Here is an 18,354-nt window from a genome sequence, read left to right as displayed (position 1 = left end):
AAAAAAAAAAAAAAGGGAGAAGAATCAAATAGATGCAATGAAAAACCAAAAACGGGATATCACCACTGATTCCACAGAAATACAAACTACCATCAGAGATTACTACAAACAACTCTATGCACATAAACCAGTAAACCTGGAAGAAATGGATCAATTCCTGGACACTTGCACCCTCCCAAGCCTAAACCAGGAAGAAGTTGAAACCTTGAACAGACCAGTAACAACGGCTGAAGTTCAGGCAGCAATTAATAGTCTACCAACCAAAAGAAGTCCCGGTCCTGATGGGTTCACACTGAACTTTACCAGACATATAAAGAGGAGCTAGTAGCATTCCTTCTGAAACTATTCCAGACAATCCAGAAAGAGGGAATCGTTCCCAAATCATTTTATGAGACCAACATCATCCTGATACCAAAACCCATCAGAGACTCAAGAAGAAAAGAAAACTTCAGGCCAATATCCATGATGAACATAGATGCAAAAATCTTCAATAAAATATTGGCAAACCAATTGCAACACCACATCAAAAAGCTTATCCATCACGATCAAATAGGCTTCATCCCGGGGATACAAGCCTCATTCAACATACCCAAGTCTATAAACGTAATTCACCACAAAAACAGAACCAAAGACAAAAACCACATGATATTCTCGATACAGAGGTCTTTAACAAAATTCAACAGCCTTTTATGATAAAAACTCTCAATAAACTAAGTATCGAAGGAACATATCTCAATAAAAGCTATTTACGACAGACCTACAGCCAATATCATACTGAATGGGCAAAAACTGGAAGCATTCCCTTGAAATCTGGCACTAGACAAGGATGCCCTCTCTCACCACTCCTATTCAATATAGTATTGGAAGTTCTAGCCAGAGCCATTAGGCAAGAAAAAGAAATAAAGGGTATTCAATTAGGAAAGGAAGAAGTCAAATTGTCACAATTTACAGATGACATGATTACATATTTAGAAGACCCTATCATCTCAGCCGAAAATCTCCTTAAACTGATAAGCAACTTCAGCAAAGTCTCAGCATACAAAATCAATGTGCAGAAATCAGAAGCATTTCTATTCACCAATAACAGACTAACAGAGAGCCAAATCATGAGCGAACTCCCATTCACAACTGCTACAAAGAGAATAAAATACCTAGGAATACAACTAACAAAGGATGTAAAGGACCTCTACAAGGAGAACTACAAACCACTGCTCAAGGAAATAAGAGAGGACACAAACAGATGGACAAACAACCATGTTCATGGTTAAGAAGAATATCGTGAAAATGGCCATACTGCCCAAAGTAATTTATGGATTCAATGCTATCCCCATCAAGCTACCAATGACCTTCTTCACAGAACTGGAAAAAAACACCTCAAACTTCATATGGAACCAAAAGAGAGCCCACATATCCAAGACAATCCTAAGCAAAAAGAACAAAGCTGACGGCATCACACCACTTGACTTCAAACTATACTTACTACAAGGCTACAGTAATCAAAACAGCATAGTACTGGTACCAAAACAGAGATGTAGATCAGTGGAACAGAACAGAGGCCTTGGAGGCAATGCCACACATCCACAACCATCTGATCTTTGACAAACCTCACAAAAACAAGCAATAGGCAAAGGATTCCCTGTTTAATAAATGGTGTCAGGAAAATTGGCTAGCAGTGTGCAGAAAGCAGAAACTGGACCCCTTCCTGACACCTTACACTAAAATTAACTCCAGATGGATTAAACACTTAAACATAAGACCTAACACCATAAAAACCCTAGAACAAAACCTAGGCAAAACCATTCAGGACATAGGCACAGGCAAGGACTTCATGACTAAAACACCAAAAGCATTGGCAACAAAAGCCAAAATTGACAAATGGGACCTAATTAAACTCCACAGCTTCTGTACAGCAAAAGAAACAATCATTAGAGTGAATCGGAAACCAACAGAATGGGAAAATGCAATCTACCCATCTGACAAAGGACTAATATCCAGAATCTACAAAGAACTAAAACAGATTTACAAGAAAAAAACAAACCCATCCAAAACTGGGAGAATGATATGAACAGACATCTTTCAAAAGAAGACATATATGAGGCCAACAAACATATGAAAAAATGCTCATCATACTGATTATTAGAGAAATACAAATCAAAACCACATTGAGATACCACCTCATGCCAGTTAGAATGGCGATCATTAAAAAATCTGGAGATAACAGAAGCTAGAGAAGATGTGGAGAAATAAGAACACTTTTACACTGTTGGTGGGAGTGTAAACTAGTTCCACCATTGTGGAAGACAGCATGGTACTTCCTTAAGGACCTAGAAATAGAACTTCCATTTGACCCAGCAATCCCATTACTGGGTATATACCCAAAGGATTATAAATCGTACTGTTATCAAGACACATGCACACGTATCTTCATAGCGCCACTGTTTACAATAGCAAAGACCTGGAAGCAACCCAAATGCCCATCAATGATAGACTGGACAAGGAAAATGTGGCACAAATACACCATTGAATACTATGCAGCCATAAAAAGTGATGAGTTCATGTCTTTCGTGGGGACATGGATGAATCTGGAAACCATCATTTTCAGCAAACTGACACAAGAATAGAAAATCAACTACCACATGTTCTCACTCACAGGCAGATGTTGAACAATGAGAACACAGGGACACAGGAAGGGGAGCATCACACACGGGTCTGTTGCAGGGAGACCGTCAGGGAGAGAAAGTCAGGGAGTGGGGAGGTTGGGGAGGGATAACATGAGGAGAAATACCAAATGTAGGTGACATGGGGGTGCAGACAGCAAACCACACTGCCATGTGTGTACCTATGCAACAATCCTGCAAGACCTGCACATGTACCCCAGAACCTAAAGTACAATTAAAAAAAAGAAAGAAAGAGAAAAGATACAAACATAAGAAGAAAATTTAAAAGTTAAGTGAAAATACCCATATCAACTAAAGATAATGGACTTTCACTATCTTTCTTCCTTTGATATCAAGTAAGTTGGACTTTCTTTTCTATAACACTCTATAGTCCACACACAAAAAAAATTCTGAGAGATATCATAATATCTACTAAAGGTTGGATCTAAGGACTAGAAACATTAAATGGTTTATTTAGGAGCACAGAGAAAATAATTTTTAAGGTTTTCATGATTTTTATGAGCCGTTATTTATAGTCATGAATCCAGTGATTAGTGTTTCTAGTCATGAAAATATTGGCATACAATTAACAACAAATTAAAATGGATTTCAACCAGAAAACCATGAATAATTCATATTATACTAATTTTTGCCTTTTCTATTAAAAAAAAAATGAGTGTTTGCTTTGTGATCACAATGTATCCCTAAGTGGGAATACAAAAATTACTTTCTTTATGTCTTAATGGCAAAATATATGATTTGCCCTATAAAGACAACAATAGAATATGATAATGCAACTGAAGCACACTCACACAAACACAATCAAATACGTATATAGAACAGTGGAAATAGTGTGGAAGTAGGAGTACAGAAACAAGGTCCTCATCTCACATCTGCTAATATCTAGCTGTGGCCATAGGCAATTCCATAATATCTCTAGATCTCAGTTTTTCTAATTGTCAAATGAAGAGATTACTCTTAAGTCTAAAGTATCATTTAGCAAACTGCTCTAGAGAATACTTACCATGCAATGTCCATAGTTAATAATGGGTAAAAATGTTTCTATGGTCTAATAAATTTTGGACATATTGCATACTACTGAGTAATTGAAGCTATCAACATGGAATTATCACCAAGGTCAGCCAGTTAGGCATGTGGCCTCTGAAATATTTCCCAATGTTTCCTACCTTCTAGCAGTCATGCTCTTATCATCTCCTCTTCTTGATTATGGGCTGGATTTACTGACTTGCTTGTAATGAAATGAATATGTCAGGAGTGATAAGGTGCTACTGCTAAGATTAGGTTATAAAAGGACCATGGCTTCCACTTTGGGCGTTTGCTCTTAGCTACCCTGTTGTGAGATGCATATGTAAGTGACCCTGGAAGCAGATTTTCTGAGTCCTGTCAACAACCATGTAGAGTGAGACTGTAAGCAGATCATCCCTCAGTCAGGCCTTAAGATGAGATTTAAGGCCTGGCTAACACCTTGATTACAGTCTAGTGAGAGACCTTAATCTAGAACCACCCAGCTAAATTGCTCCCAAATACCTGACTCACAGAAAGTGGAGAAAATAAATGTTTTCAGTTGTAAGTTTTGGGGTGATTTGTTATACAGCAAAAGATAACTAATACACCCCAATACCTGGACTTGGTATGTTTTGTTGGCTTTGCTACACCCGCCTTCAAAGAATAAAATATTCCAAGAATATGTTACAAACAGGAAACAACAGCAAAGTATTAAGATAACTAAACCAATACTTAATATAACCCTAGTAAAACTGGATTCAAATATTTAGCTTAATTACAAGGTCTAAGTGAGAACTTTATATTGTGTCCATGCCAAAATCCAATTCCTAAGGCCACATGATATAGAACCTTATCCTAGCAAGCTTATGGGAGAAAGAGAGAGCTTACCGACTGGACCTTCTAAGAACAGAGCATTTCCTGGTCTTACTTACAATATGTAGGTTAATACATGATTATGTAACCTTTTAATAGACAGAGACTCTGCTAGTGAATATGGCATAGTCAAAATCCTAGACCCTAAGCAATAAGTTTAATTCTCCCTGAGATGACTACAGGCAGAAAGGCAGGTAGAAAAGCTTATATATATGTTCCTTTCTCTATTTCACTGAATCACTTATAATGAACTCCTGCTATCAAGAAACAGTCTCTTGGTCAAGTAAATTTGAGTAATACTGCCTAATATATCATCCTCTTGAAGACTTTCAATGCACATTACATGTTAAAGACTCTGAAAAGTTATTCAGTAAAGATAGCTGTTTATTTAACACAGCATTTCTCCAACATCTGACAACCAAACCTTTTTTTCTACAAGCACTCTTTAAAATGTAGTAAGTGAACTTTAGAAACTCTCTAGGTTTTTCCTAAATAAAATGATTACACTGTATTTGAAAAACTTCTGACAATTTACCTTGCCAAGTTGCTGTAGAAATTTCAAATGTCTCTCTTCAAACTGTGTAGGATCCCTGTCTTCAAAAGCAACAGAAAACCCTGAAAGACCCATCCTTATATTTGGTAACATGTCATTTTCTGTTAATAGTTCATAATCTGGAGAAATAAAGAATATTACCACCTTTAGTTAGCAAATAATATTCTCTGGACTATACTGATATACATTCAAGTTAACCAAAATAATCATGAGTTACAAATACTAAATGATACAGGGAAGCTCAAATAGTTTAGATTATATTAATGGGAGCCTTTTATCATTACCCATAATCTGACAGACTTTCAAGAGAGATTCCACAAAGGATAAATATTTGTTTTTCAAAATAAGTTTTAATATTCATAAAGTAAGGTAATATGCTGATAGCTATTGTGAGAAAGGTGAGTAATACTGGAGTAGAAACTCTAGGTCAAACACTGGTATATCAGCTCAGTATTTTGAAAAAGGCAAAAACAAACCAAAACAAATAAAGCTCAAGTTTAGAAAATCAATCAATTAAAAAATATATGAGAAATGTTAAAAACAAAAAGAACTGCTTTTTAAAAGTCAATTGGGGCAAAACAAAAACACTGTAGTTTATAACTCATTAAATGGCAAACTAAAATTAATTTACTGAAAGAGAAAAGGCCTGTTTTTAAAAAAATGAAAATAATTATCAGTCAAGATTAGAATATGTATAAATCATGAAAAGCATATGAACAGAAGAAAATAAGAGGGTCCAAATGACATTAAGAAAAAATTTTAAAGGAATTACAAAATTAGTAAAGATTCATTAAATAAAGAGAGAAAGCTGGAAAATCAGTGAGATCACTTCATAAATACATACCTGGTGTAAACAAACTGTTAAGATCTCGTATGATGGCTCTGAAGGAAGGCCTGAAATCTGGTTCGTAATCCATACAATTATTTATAAGGTTTGCTAATTCTGCCCACTTTGGTGCAGGAAGCTGGTGCCTATCTTCATAAAATTGCAGCTTCTATAATTAAAGAACCACAAACTGGGAATAAATTGCATAATGCCACACCAACCTTCTTTTAAAAATTAGATGAGCTAAACAGTATCAAGTCATGTGAAAGTCTTATGAAGATTCAGAGATAGAGTAATTCTAACTTAATCTGTATAAACTTACTCTTTGAGAATCCAGAGCACTTAAGGGTTTATCTCCTCCACTGCAGATTTCCCACAAAGTGGTACCAAAACTCCATTTGTCTGTTGCCAAATTTAAATTTTTAGGATTTTCAATGCATTCAGGTGGTACCCATGGTATTCTCTCCTGAAGAACTTTTAAATGATTTGAACAGAGTAGGGTTAAATAATTCACAAGTAAACCAATCTTTTATATGTAAATAGCTTAAAGTTCATTTGAATAATCAGGTCTATTTTCTTTATTTTGGAGGGGATGGATATGCGCGTGCACATGACTGCATAAACTTAAGAGCCAGAAGGGACCTTTGAGATCATCTAATTCAATACCTCATCTTTAACAGTGACAACATGGAGACACACGATTGAGTAATCTGCCCAAAGCCACACAATTTGTTAGCAGCAGAGACAGAACTAGAGTCTTGTACAGTGAATTCTGAATCAATTAATCCTCTTTCCGTTAAACCACAGTGTCTCAATTGGCATATCACTTTCTCAACCTCTTTCCATTAGTTTTACCTTACAACAAAAAAAATTATTTTGAGACAGGGTGTCACTCTGTCACCCAGACTGAAGTACAGTGACATGATGGCAGCTCACTATGCTTTGATCTATTGGGCTTAAGCTATCCACCAGCCTCAGCCCCCGAAAGTGTTGAGATTACAGGCATGAGCCACTGCACTAGATAGTCAAAATTCTTTTTCTATCTAGTTTATCCTAAAATTGCCCCTTGATACTTTTTGGTATTTCTTTACAATGCGTAAGTAGTAAAGGTAACGTGACATCATTCAGATTGTCCTAATGATTTAACAGCCATGGCAATTCTCACTTGCAGATTAAAAAAAAAACAAAACAAACAACAAAAAAAGGACCAACAGGCATTTATGGCGGATGGATGGCTAAATTGCACCAACATATTCTACGTATGGAATTGATACAAGTGGGCTCTGCTCAAATCATGGAATTTCCCAAGTAAAGTTTCTGTGGTCTTTGATTCCACCAGAAAGACAGTATTCAAGAAAGGAAGAAGCAATATAACTCTACTTTCTGGTATTCTGACATAGACAGACAGACAGATAAATACATTGATTGACAGATAAATACCTTCACCATATGAATACATTTTTTTCATCTTCACTTCCCATTCCAAAGGATAAAGATCTCCCAGAATACCAGATTTAAGACCCTGTAAGATTTTTCTGCCATACTCCATACTCCTGTACTACTGCCCAGTTATCACTGTCTTCACTGTCAGATAAGGCATCAAGTTTAAGTACTATTGACTTAAATAGGACACATCAATGCACAAAAATTGATCAATTTATATTCTAAATTTAGAATATCCAATTAGAGAAATTAGCTAAGTTACCAAAATTCAATTACAATTATCTAGACCCAAAAAAACCCCTTTTAACTATCTGACTGAAATTTGTATTTTTAACGCTGTGTAAGTATAAGCAGTAAAGATTAACAGATACAAATGAAAGGGTTTTTTTTTTTTTTAAGGTTTTAAAGATACACAATTAGCTGGATAATTCAACTAAATAATTTCTTCACAGAGGGTAGAAAAAACCCTAAGATCGCAGGCTATGTAAGTTTTTATTTAGTGACTAGAAGAATAGTTAAAAAATTTACTTGTGGCTCAAGGAATATTAGAAAACTTCATATTAAAAATGGATAAAATCCTACTCTTCACACATAATTGGAGATTAAAACTGTTTTTTAAAAAATCACCTCACAGTCCATGGTTATATGCTTATAAGTAAGAAAAATAGAGACTAAGATTTAACTAAATTTAAATTTCTAAAAGTGATAATTTTATTATTAATCAGGAACATATTAATTAAATAAAGTTCAAGGAAAATTAATAACATGTTCTTTACACCACTGCCCAAGTAAAGCTCAGTAACATTATATGTATTCCTACAGAACTTACTGTCCTTTGGCAAAACTGTAATACTAATGCCAGGGTCACTAAGTTTGATGAAAGGAGGATTTCCTGTCTTCCTGTCTTCTTCTCTGATAAGTAGAATATTTTTGGCACACACATTCCCATGAATAAGGGTCTTTTCTTCCTATTAAACACACATATATTCAAATATCAATCCACAAATATTTCAGCACTTAGTATATTCAAGTCCTCAAAACAGATTTAAAGAAGAAATATATATATGATAGTATAATAAATATTAATTTGGAGGCATGCATTGAGATAAAAGGAAATTTATGACTCCTAACTATGCTTCCTGTCTTACATTTTAAATAACATAATAATCTACATTTGTGATGAAATGAATAAATTAAAACTACCCAGTGACACTTCACGTGAGTTCTAAGGCTAGGATGGTTCGTATTTCTGGATAGGAGCTGACATTAAGAAATATTACTTCAGTTCTGCAGCAGGACATAGATGCACCCTGAGGGGTCTGATCACTGGCAGGCCCTCTAGTATTCTTCTCTGACAACACTGCTTTCTCATGGACATATTGTACAATGGGCCAAAAATACAGCAGATGTTTCTGCATAATTTTTGGTTAAATTTTCTAAATCCAAGAGACACAAAATACCATGATTATCTATTAGTAGTTCTAAGATATTGATAGGATGACAAAACTATTTTTTCAAAAGTGATTTTACATATATAAACATATGCCTCAAGTAACCTCTTTCATCATCTAACACAGACTATTTTACGTGAATTGGCCTCCAAGTACAGATTTATTTCTTGTTTCCAGGTAAAGATAATTTGTATATTGTTTCATAAAACAATATCTTTTGATAAAAAGGATACACTACTTACTAGAAAATGCATGGCCCATGCCAACTGTTTAGCAACTTCAAGTTTCCATAATATATTTATACAATTTTTATTCTTTTTCAGATATGTATCTAGTGATCCAAATTTTACAAACTCCTGAACCAGAATATCTGCATTAAAATATAAGTAATAATAATTAGCCTTAAGTATAAATATAATTACATATATGTAATTTAAATCTTTATAAATATATTTATACTTACATTACAGGTAATGAAAATTAAGCAAAACTCACTGCTTTAAAGAAAACTTAATGGATACACAGCATTATATTTTTCATTTTTGGTTTACTTACAACAGCAAGAGTAGGAGTATAAATTATACATTATTATATTACAGGTAACATATATGTGTGATATAATAATATTATACCAGCACACCTCTATATATTAGTACTGAATTATGGCTGCTTTTTAAAAATAAATGAAGATTTCTCACTTGATTTCTCTTCCACATAACTTTTTAGACATTCAAACCTGCCTAAAGTTCTTGTACGCACAAAAATTACTAACAATGTCTATAGTATTTTAGACATAAAGGAGAATTTGAGTTCTAGCTCCATTTATTCTTTTAATTTATTCTGCAGAAATACAAAAATGTTTTGTACTGCTTTATCTTTAAAACTTTAAAAAAATAAAATAAAACATATTTTGCCAGATAAATCCTGGCTTCCAAAAACAATCCTGGATTCCTTTGTGGTCCACAGGAGCCTCTCAGATAGCTCCATATAATGGGTTCCAAACCACTGCTTTTGAAAAGACTATCAATTTTCAAAGACATGAAAAAATGTTATACAAGTGTAGATGTATATTTAATCTGTATTACTAGTGAAAAATGGGTAATTATATAAACAATTTTCTTGAATGTAAACTTTGGCAGGCACTAAAACACAGCATACCTCGAATATATTACCAGTTTGGTTTTAGACTACCATAATAAAGCAAATATCACAATAAAGCAAATCATGAATTTCTTGGTATGCCAATACTTATGAAACTTATATTTATACTATAATGGAGTTTAGTGTGCAACACCATTATATCTTAAAAAAAATCAATGAATATACCTTTTTAAAAGTATTTTTTTTAAAAGCATGCCTTCCTCACTAAGTTTAATCATTTCTAGCTTTCGATTTAAAGTGAGAGACTGGTGAATCTTCCTTTCACTTGAACATTTAAAGACCACTGTAGGATTATTCAATGGCTTAATTTCAGTACTCTTGTCTCGGGAAATAGGAAGGCCTCAGGAGAGGGAGAGAGACAAAGGACTGGCTAACTGATGGAGGAGCCAGAGCACACACTGCATTTATCTATTAAGTTTGCCTTCTTACATTTGCTTTGTTTGGGACATCTCAAAATAATTACAATACTAACAATAAAGATTACTGATCACAGATCATCTTAACATATACTTTTTAAAAAGTTTGAAATGTTGCTAGAATTACCAAAATGTGACACAGAGACATGAAATGAGCACATGCTGTTGGAAAAATGTTGCCAACAGACTTGCTAGACAGTGGGTTGCCATAAACCTTCAATATGTAAAAAATACAGTAAGAAGAAGAATAAAGCAAAGTGCAATAAAATGAGGCATGCTTGTATACTATTAAAGCATGGGGTGCAATTTCTACCTTTGGTAGTTTCTATGAACAATCTAAATGAAGCAAAAAATATATCTAGTATCATATCAACATAGTCATTTCACTTAGCTCTATTAAAAATTATACGATTTGTCTTCATAATTCCAGGTAAGCTTGTACTGAAAAGGCCAGTTATTCCAATGTTATGTTGAACCTGCCATAATCCCTTTTGCTATCATGAACACAAAATGTTAGAGACTTTTTTTTACTGTAATACCCGTTTGGGCATTGTAACCTTCTACTTTTAACTTCCAATGTTCATTGGTTTCCTTTTTCACAAGATATAACTGAACAGTTCTGCAGTGTTTTCAGTTTCAAAAATATTTAACTCCTGTTAAATTATGGTTTACACTGATACCTAGCTGTGATCCTGAAACTGAAATTTCTATATAAACAAAAACAGATGCTCTGAGAAAGGCATAAGAAAGCTTAATAGTTTTACTTACTCTCCTCTCCGCAGACACACACTCCATAATTTAAAACCAAATGCTTGTGAGAAAGCTGGCTCATCATGCTTGCTGCCTCAAAGAAAGACTAAGGAAAAGAAAAAAAGTACAAAGAATTACTGTTTGACTGTTGTCCACAAGTACTCATAGTTCAGAAAAATTTCTCTGCCATAATAAAGATGAACTTTCTCCCACTCTCAGTATGACTATAAGTAGGCATAAAAGTGCTTTGGTCCCCTTATATGGACCTGCAACTGCCATCAACTTTCTGAAGAAACCCCTGGGTAAGCCTGGAATATGGAAATTAAAGTGAGAGACGGAGTGGTACAGAAACCATGAATGATGCCAGTCAAACGGGCTTGACCCGTAACATCTGAAATAGAGGACAGACGTACATACAACTAGAGGTAGATATTGGAGATAGTGGGAACTGAGGTAGATGGATGTAGCCTGTAAATAGTGCTTCTAAAGAATTAAGAATGTGCAGATAAAATATCACGACATCTGTGTCAGGATACTAGCATAGTTTTAACTTCACTTTAATTCAACTAAACTTTGACTAAAACCGCTGGGTATGATTGTTCAGTGAATCATGATTACTAATACTGTGGTGTTCTGGATTAGAACAACTCTTTGGCTTTCACATAATCTTCCACTAACACCCTTTAAGATATTGTAACTATCATATCTTGCTATGTTCAGAGCTCTGGCAACTGCCCACGTGGTCTGCCTGCTAGCATCTCTGAATGATGCCCAGAGACATCCAGATTCACTAAGAATGTTCCTTAGTACAGTGCCTTTCACACTTTTTTAAAAAAATAAATGAAATTATAGAAGAACCTCTGTGTAAACCATAAAGAAAGCTCTGCAGAGCCAAGTTTGAAAATCCATGGCCACAGTATATGCAGACATGTAATAATACTCCAAACATAATGCTAAATATAATTTGTTTGGAATTAAGTTATTATTATTTTATTGTACTTTAGGTTCTGGGGTACATGTGCAGAACATGCAGGGTTGTTGCATAGATGCATACATAACCAGGTGGTTTGCTGCCTCCATTCCCCCTTCATCTACATCCAGCATTTTTCTCCCACGTTATCATTTTTTAAACAATTACATAATTTAAAAACCCTGTAATTCTGTAGCCCCACAAGAATATATCCTCAGAAAAGTCCTTGACATATTTAAAAATTACAATTTTGGAAAGCTACATACGAGTACATTGTATACATATGAGAGCACATCTTTAAACAGCATAAACTACATGAATTACATAAAGAACATACACACCTCTGAATAGTTTCTATGTGCTTTATCCAGAACTTTTAAAAGAACTTCTGTTTCATGCAGTTGGCCATAGTCTCCTACTTCTCTTCGTATGCCTTTAAAAATCTTTGTAAAAGTGCCTTGGCCAAGGCTTTCATTCTTCAAGAGAAAAAGGTAAGAGAAAAGAATGAGTAAAGATGGAGAAAGAGGTCGGAACAAGAAAATATGTTCAATGAGGAAGAATTTTTTTAACCCATAAGCAAGTATTTCCCTTACAATCTAAACCCAGATTTGAGACTCCAAATTAATTCTTTTATTCTGCTTCCTTAATTAGTAATGAGACAGAAAACAAGGATTGATCAATTAAGTGTATTTTGACTCTACTCGGTTTTGAAATTTCCTGAATGGACTATAATTGTCACTTTAAAAAAAATGGAGTCATTGTTTACCTACATTTGCTTACATGAGAATCATTTGTTTGCCTTTCCTACTAATACAACAGAGTGTGGTCTATAGAGGCAGAATATCTGACTTTTTCTTATTATCACTTACTAGTTCTATGACCTTGTACAGGCTGTTTTATCTCTGTGCTACAGCTGTCTTGGTTTCTTCATGTGAAAAATGAGAATAGTAATTATTTTTTCCATAGGATTGTTATGAACAGTAAGTGAATAAATACATAAAAATACTTAGTACAGTCATGACACAGTACCAGTATTTCTTGCATATCTTTATAAAGTAATTGTTGAAAGCCTACACTCTGAAGTAAGGCTGCCTTTGTTCAAATACAAGCTCTGCTATTTATTAGTTTTTTAATATTAGTCAAGTTACCTGGCCACTCTGTTTCCTATTACTCACATGAGGATTCTTGTCTTTATCATTCTGGCTAATTCTGTTGTTTCCTTATAGAGCTCAGATATCAGCTGGTCTTTCTCATAATGCCTTCCATGTTCCTTAATCCTCTTTCATATGTTCCATTTCTTTCTCCCTAACTGCTGCATTCTTAATAATTTCTTCAGATCTATCTTGCAATTCACTAATTCTTGCTTCAGCTGTAATTTCCTTTTCAACCTGTATACTGTTTTAATGTCAATGAGCATATTTATAATTTCTATGCTTTTTTTCCTGAAATCTTTTTTGTTTGTTAAAACAATGTCTTATTTCTCCACGTTTTCAATTCCTTTTCTATCTTTAAACATTCATATGTATTTTAGAGTCTGTATCTGAAAATTCTGACAGAAAGTTACTGGACTTCTAATTTTGATGTTGGTCAGTCTGCTGACTCTTACTTAATCCTGCAATCCTGCATTACTTCTTTGTATGTTTCTAAATTTTCTATTAAAAGCTCATGTTTAGAATGGTTTTATCTGTGGAAATCATGGGTTGCCTACTTTAAGAGTATATGGTTCCAAAAAGATTTTTTATTTGTTTCTTTCAAGAACCACACAATATTAGGAGAGTACTACTTTTAATGTAGAGTTTCTCAGTCTATGTAGGTAGTATAATGAAGCCCAAATTCAAAAGCTCATGATGACAAATTCTTATGAAAGAATCCTTTTCCTCACTAGAAGCCCAATTAAAAGTGATGACATTGCTTTTCTTCTCTGCTTGCCCGTGAGTGAATTTTTCACGTTGTGTATGTTGTTTTGCTGAGGATGTATTTACTTAATAGTCCTGGTTTTATTCAGGGATAGTCTCACTTTTAACTCCTGGCCTTGCATAAGTCTGAAACATGGCCCTTTTAAATCTTAACCCCCTTGATAAGTGTGGCTAATTACCAACCCTAATCAGCTGGCAGCCAAGTTATCAGATCTTAGGTACTACAGTTGACCCTTAAACAACATGGGATTGAGGTGCACGGCTCCATTTATATGTGAATTTTTTTTTTCAGTAAACGCAGTGGGCCCTCTGTACTGGCAAGGCAGTTCTGCATCTGCAAAGAAACCCAGATGGAAAATACAGTATTTCTGCACTCCAGCCTGGGAGATAGGGCAAGTCCCCCCTCTAAAAAAAAAATAAATAATTTAAGAAAATATTTAGTTATTTTAAAAAAGAAATACAGTGTTCATGGGATGCAAAACCTACATATATGGAGGGCTAACTTTTCATATCCACAGGTTCCATAGGGCCAAAATAGAGGACTTAAGTATGCTCAGACTTTGGTATCCAAGCGTAATCCTGGAACCAATCCCTCAAGGCCACTGAGAGATGGCTGGATTTTGTTCTCATTTTTAATCCCTTGAATTCCCCTTTCTTGAGAACTTCAGAGTTAAGATATAAATTTTTGTGGATTTTTAATTTTTAATTTAAGATTTGTGAAGAATCATTTTTAAATTTCCAAAAAGAAATTTTAAATTCCATTCTTAGGATAATTAATTTTGCTCAGTTCTAACATGAAATTTGTATATTTTTCGTAAGAAAAATACTTAAATCACAACTAAATTTGTATACGTTATAACAAAATAGTTCCAAATGTCACCTGAATGTAAATCAAGAAAACAGATGTTGTTTAAAAAGGGCAAAAAAGATAGTATCAGTATCTAATGACTTACAAATATCAAATCTTCATTTCTAATTTTGTGAAACACCATTTGGTTCACGTTATTATGCCTCTGTAATGTCGGTGAGATTGGGACATCCGAAACACCATTCATTCTGAAGACTAGAAGGTTTGATTTATCTGAAAAAATAAAATACATATATATCATGTCAAAATACATTGAAAATAAAAGAGTAAAATGAAATGTGTTCTATATATAAGAAATGCTTAACTGCTCATTTTTTATAACAAGATTATTTTAAAGGTTAACTCATTGAACTTTGATGTCTTATTCTTACTTAACGCATTCAAAATTATGATCACTTCCTTAATTAATGTAATTTGAATTTTGATGTATTCCTGCCAGTTATTTCATTAATTCAAAATTATAGTCACTTCTTTAACTCATATCATTTTTCAGGAATTTTAATAACTTTTAATAATAAGTCTCATTATTTCAAGGGATTTCCAACTTTACTATATTTTAAAAATACAGAAATTGTGGCTCATCATGCCTGTAATTCCAGCACTTTGGGAGGCCAATGCAGGCGGATCATGAGGTCAAGAGATCGAGACCATCCTGGCCAACATGGCCCGTCTCTATTAATAAAATACAAAAATTATCTGGACATGGTGGTGCGCGCCTATAGTCCCAGCTACTCCGGAGGCTGAGGCAGGAGAATTGCTTGAATCCAGGAGGCGGAGGTTGCAGCGAGCCGAAATCGCACCACTGCACTCCAGCCTGGCACCTGGCAACAGAGCGAGACTCTGTCTCAAAAAAAAACAAAAACAAAAAACAAAATCCTCAAAGAATATGAAAATTTCTACTTACAACAACATGAGAATTTAGTAGTGAGGTCTTCCAGCTCAATAAATAAGTGACATTATACCACACAATTATTATCCTTAAAATCTTATTTTAGAATAATTGAACTTCAAGTCACTACTAGACCACTGAAACCAAAGTAAACAATCTTATTTGATTGATGCTTGTACAAGAGAATAAGATAAAATTGATAAAATTTTAAGAGAATTAAATTAATTAAATTAATTAAATTAATATAAAGAGAATAAGATAAAATTTTAGAGCTGCCTCTTTCATATAACCTTTTAAATCAGTGTACTAAAGATACTTCACACCACATACACAATCCATGACCAGTAATTTTAAAATAACTGGAAAATTATTTTACCTTTTGGCTTTGGGGGACAGCATTTAGTAAACTGGAAAATTATATTGTCTGAGCGAACAGTTTCCATCTGGTAACAATTCAAAAGATCTTTAAGGCTACTGAAGTTCTTCTTTGTCCCACTGAGGTTGTACTCTTCATTCTCATTTTTTGTAATCAAACAGTGTTTATATTCAATGACATTTTCTCGCTGTATAAGTTTAATTATAAAGAAAGGGAAGGAAATCACAATGGACATCATAGTGATTATTCTGACAAAAGGCTATCACAAGAACAAGCAATAGAATAAACATTTGAACCATGAATCCTGATGCAGTGTCGGTATAGTGCTAGAAGTACTTGGTTCCTCAAAAGGGCAATTCACAATTTCTCAGCCTGTCAAAGTGGTTTAAAAGTTGATTTTATGAAAAAGCATGTAAGAAGGAAATGATAATTAATAACAATAATACCATTGTTAATAGTTTTCCATCCTTTGTAAGATAAAGCCTAAAATGAATGTAGCAATATAGAGCTTTCCATGAGTTGGTTTCTGCCTCCATCTCCAATCTCAGCTCCTGCCACTGCCAACATACATACAACCTATTTTCCAGCCATGTTAAATGACTTAAATCATTTTAAGCAACTGCTATGCTGCTTCATGCCTTGATAACCCCTCATGCTATCTGTCTGCCTAAGAATGTATACCCACTTTTTCTGAGCAATGAACCTTTATTCAATCATCAAAACTCAGTTCAAGTACCACTTTTTCTATGAGGTCCTCTCTAATGCTCACCTTACTGCACAAGCAAAGGTGAACATCCAGCCATTTCACTGCACCACCATTGTACTTGTATAATTATCTTTAACAAAACATTTTTAATATTTTGCAGTTTTAAAATATTTGTCTTATGTACTATATTATGAACTTGTTCAACTATTTTTAAGGTGCATTTTATAAACACATTCATTCTACTTAGAAACATTTATATAAAATCTACCATTACCTCAAGGTCAGTCAAGTCCTTCCTATGCCAAATGACCTTTCTTAAAAATTGTAAACCTGTTTGTTACTGTCAGTATTTGCCTATGCTAGACAATTACAATGTTCAGTTTAGAATTTTTTTGTATACTTTAAAATTTTTGTTTCTCCAGTAGGTAAGATTCTTTAAAGTAGGGCTATAGCATAAACTCTCTAATACATAGCCCACATTAGCCTTGGCACACACAGTGAACATAAAATATATATATAGATATTTTGAATTGATAACTTGAATATAATATATTATTATCTGTTACAGTAAGAAGATACTTTGAAATTAGGAGAGATTACCAGTTTTACAGAAAGGTAAGGTGATGGAGTAACCTACCTTCTGTAATTAATCTACCGTCTATATATGCTAAATTAAGTTCTATTTTAGGAAAATTTAAATAACTGAATAATAAAATTCTTACTTTCTCTTTTCTTAAAAATCAAGATAAATTTGAAAGCTGCTATAAAGTTTCTTAGGATTTATACCATGAAATTGCTTTGTAAGTGATAGTAAATAATCATAAATGAGATCCAAGATGATCTGTATTGACAGTGGGGTTTCATTGCAGTTTTACCTTCAAAACATACATTGTAGACCAATATTCTTAATATTAGAAAATCACTAGTTAAAAGTACTTTAATGTTTCTGTTTCTTTGTTATTGCCCTATTTTTCTCTAATTCTGTAACCACTGTTAACAGACAGAAAATTTGCTTCCAATTTATTTTGTTCTACATGATAAGGTAAAGATTTCCAGTTTTCAAAAAAAAAAAAAAAAATCAAGACACTTGATTACCTTTTGACACACTGGTAACACCAAAACATCAGAAAATAAAATAAATGTAAAATAAAAAGACATTATAAATTTTTTTTTATATAAACCCTGGGAATTACATCTTATTTGTGCAGAATCTCTGTGGTAAATAAAGCATTAGTACACTAGTTATCATATCCAAAGCTATAATTCTGAGTATTAAAAAGGAAATATGGTAAATCAATATGGAGAGGAAATTAAATGAACTAAATAAAGTGTTACCACTAATAAATGTGACATACTAACCTCGACAGCAAAAGTCAGAAAATATTTATTAAAGTCCTTAGGACTGCATCGAAGTACATACAGTCCAGTCTGATTGCCTGCTTTCTTCAGTTTACTGATGGCAAAGTCCATTCT

The 18,354-nt window shown here is 33.7% G+C and overlaps 1 protein-coding gene across 3 annotated transcripts in view; it reads right to left on the bottom strand.

The window, feature by feature from the left end:
• JAK2 (Janus kinase 2) overlaps positions 1 to 18,354 on the bottom strand; it is a 124,779-nt gene that overhangs the window by 15,933 nt on the left and 90,492 nt on the right. For all 3 annotated transcript variants that reach the window (XM_017496989.2, XM_017496988.1, XM_017496992.2), the window contains 10 exons: positions 18,241 to 18,352; positions 16,176 to 16,362; positions 14,996 to 15,123; positions 12,468 to 12,602; positions 11,175 to 11,262; positions 9,072 to 9,199; positions 8,208 to 8,346; positions 6,258 to 6,409; positions 5,954 to 6,104; positions 5,092 to 5,228 (listed from right to left, as the gene is read on the bottom strand). In XM_017496989.2, the coding sequence (XP_017352478.1) occupies positions 5,092 to 5,228; positions 5,954 to 6,104; positions 6,258 to 6,409; positions 8,208 to 8,346; positions 9,072 to 9,199; positions 11,175 to 11,262; positions 12,468 to 12,602; positions 14,996 to 15,123; positions 16,176 to 16,362; positions 18,241 to 18,352 (1,357 nt within the window). The remainder of the gene's footprint in view (positions 1 to 5,091; positions 5,229 to 5,953; positions 6,105 to 6,257; positions 6,410 to 8,207; positions 8,347 to 9,071; positions 9,200 to 11,174; positions 11,263 to 12,467; positions 12,603 to 14,995; positions 15,124 to 16,175; positions 16,363 to 18,240; positions 18,353 to 18,354) is intronic.

The sequence above is a fragment of the Cebus imitator genome, unplaced genomic scaffold (assembly GCF_001604975.1).
Source record: "Cebus imitator isolate Cc_AM_T3 unplaced genomic scaffold, Cebus_imitator-1.0 Scaffold227, whole genome shotgun sequence".
In the NCBI taxonomy this organism is placed as follows: Eukaryota; Metazoa; Chordata; class Mammalia; order Primates; family Cebidae; genus Cebus; species Cebus imitator.
This window is presented reverse-complemented; position numbering and strand designations above follow the sequence as displayed.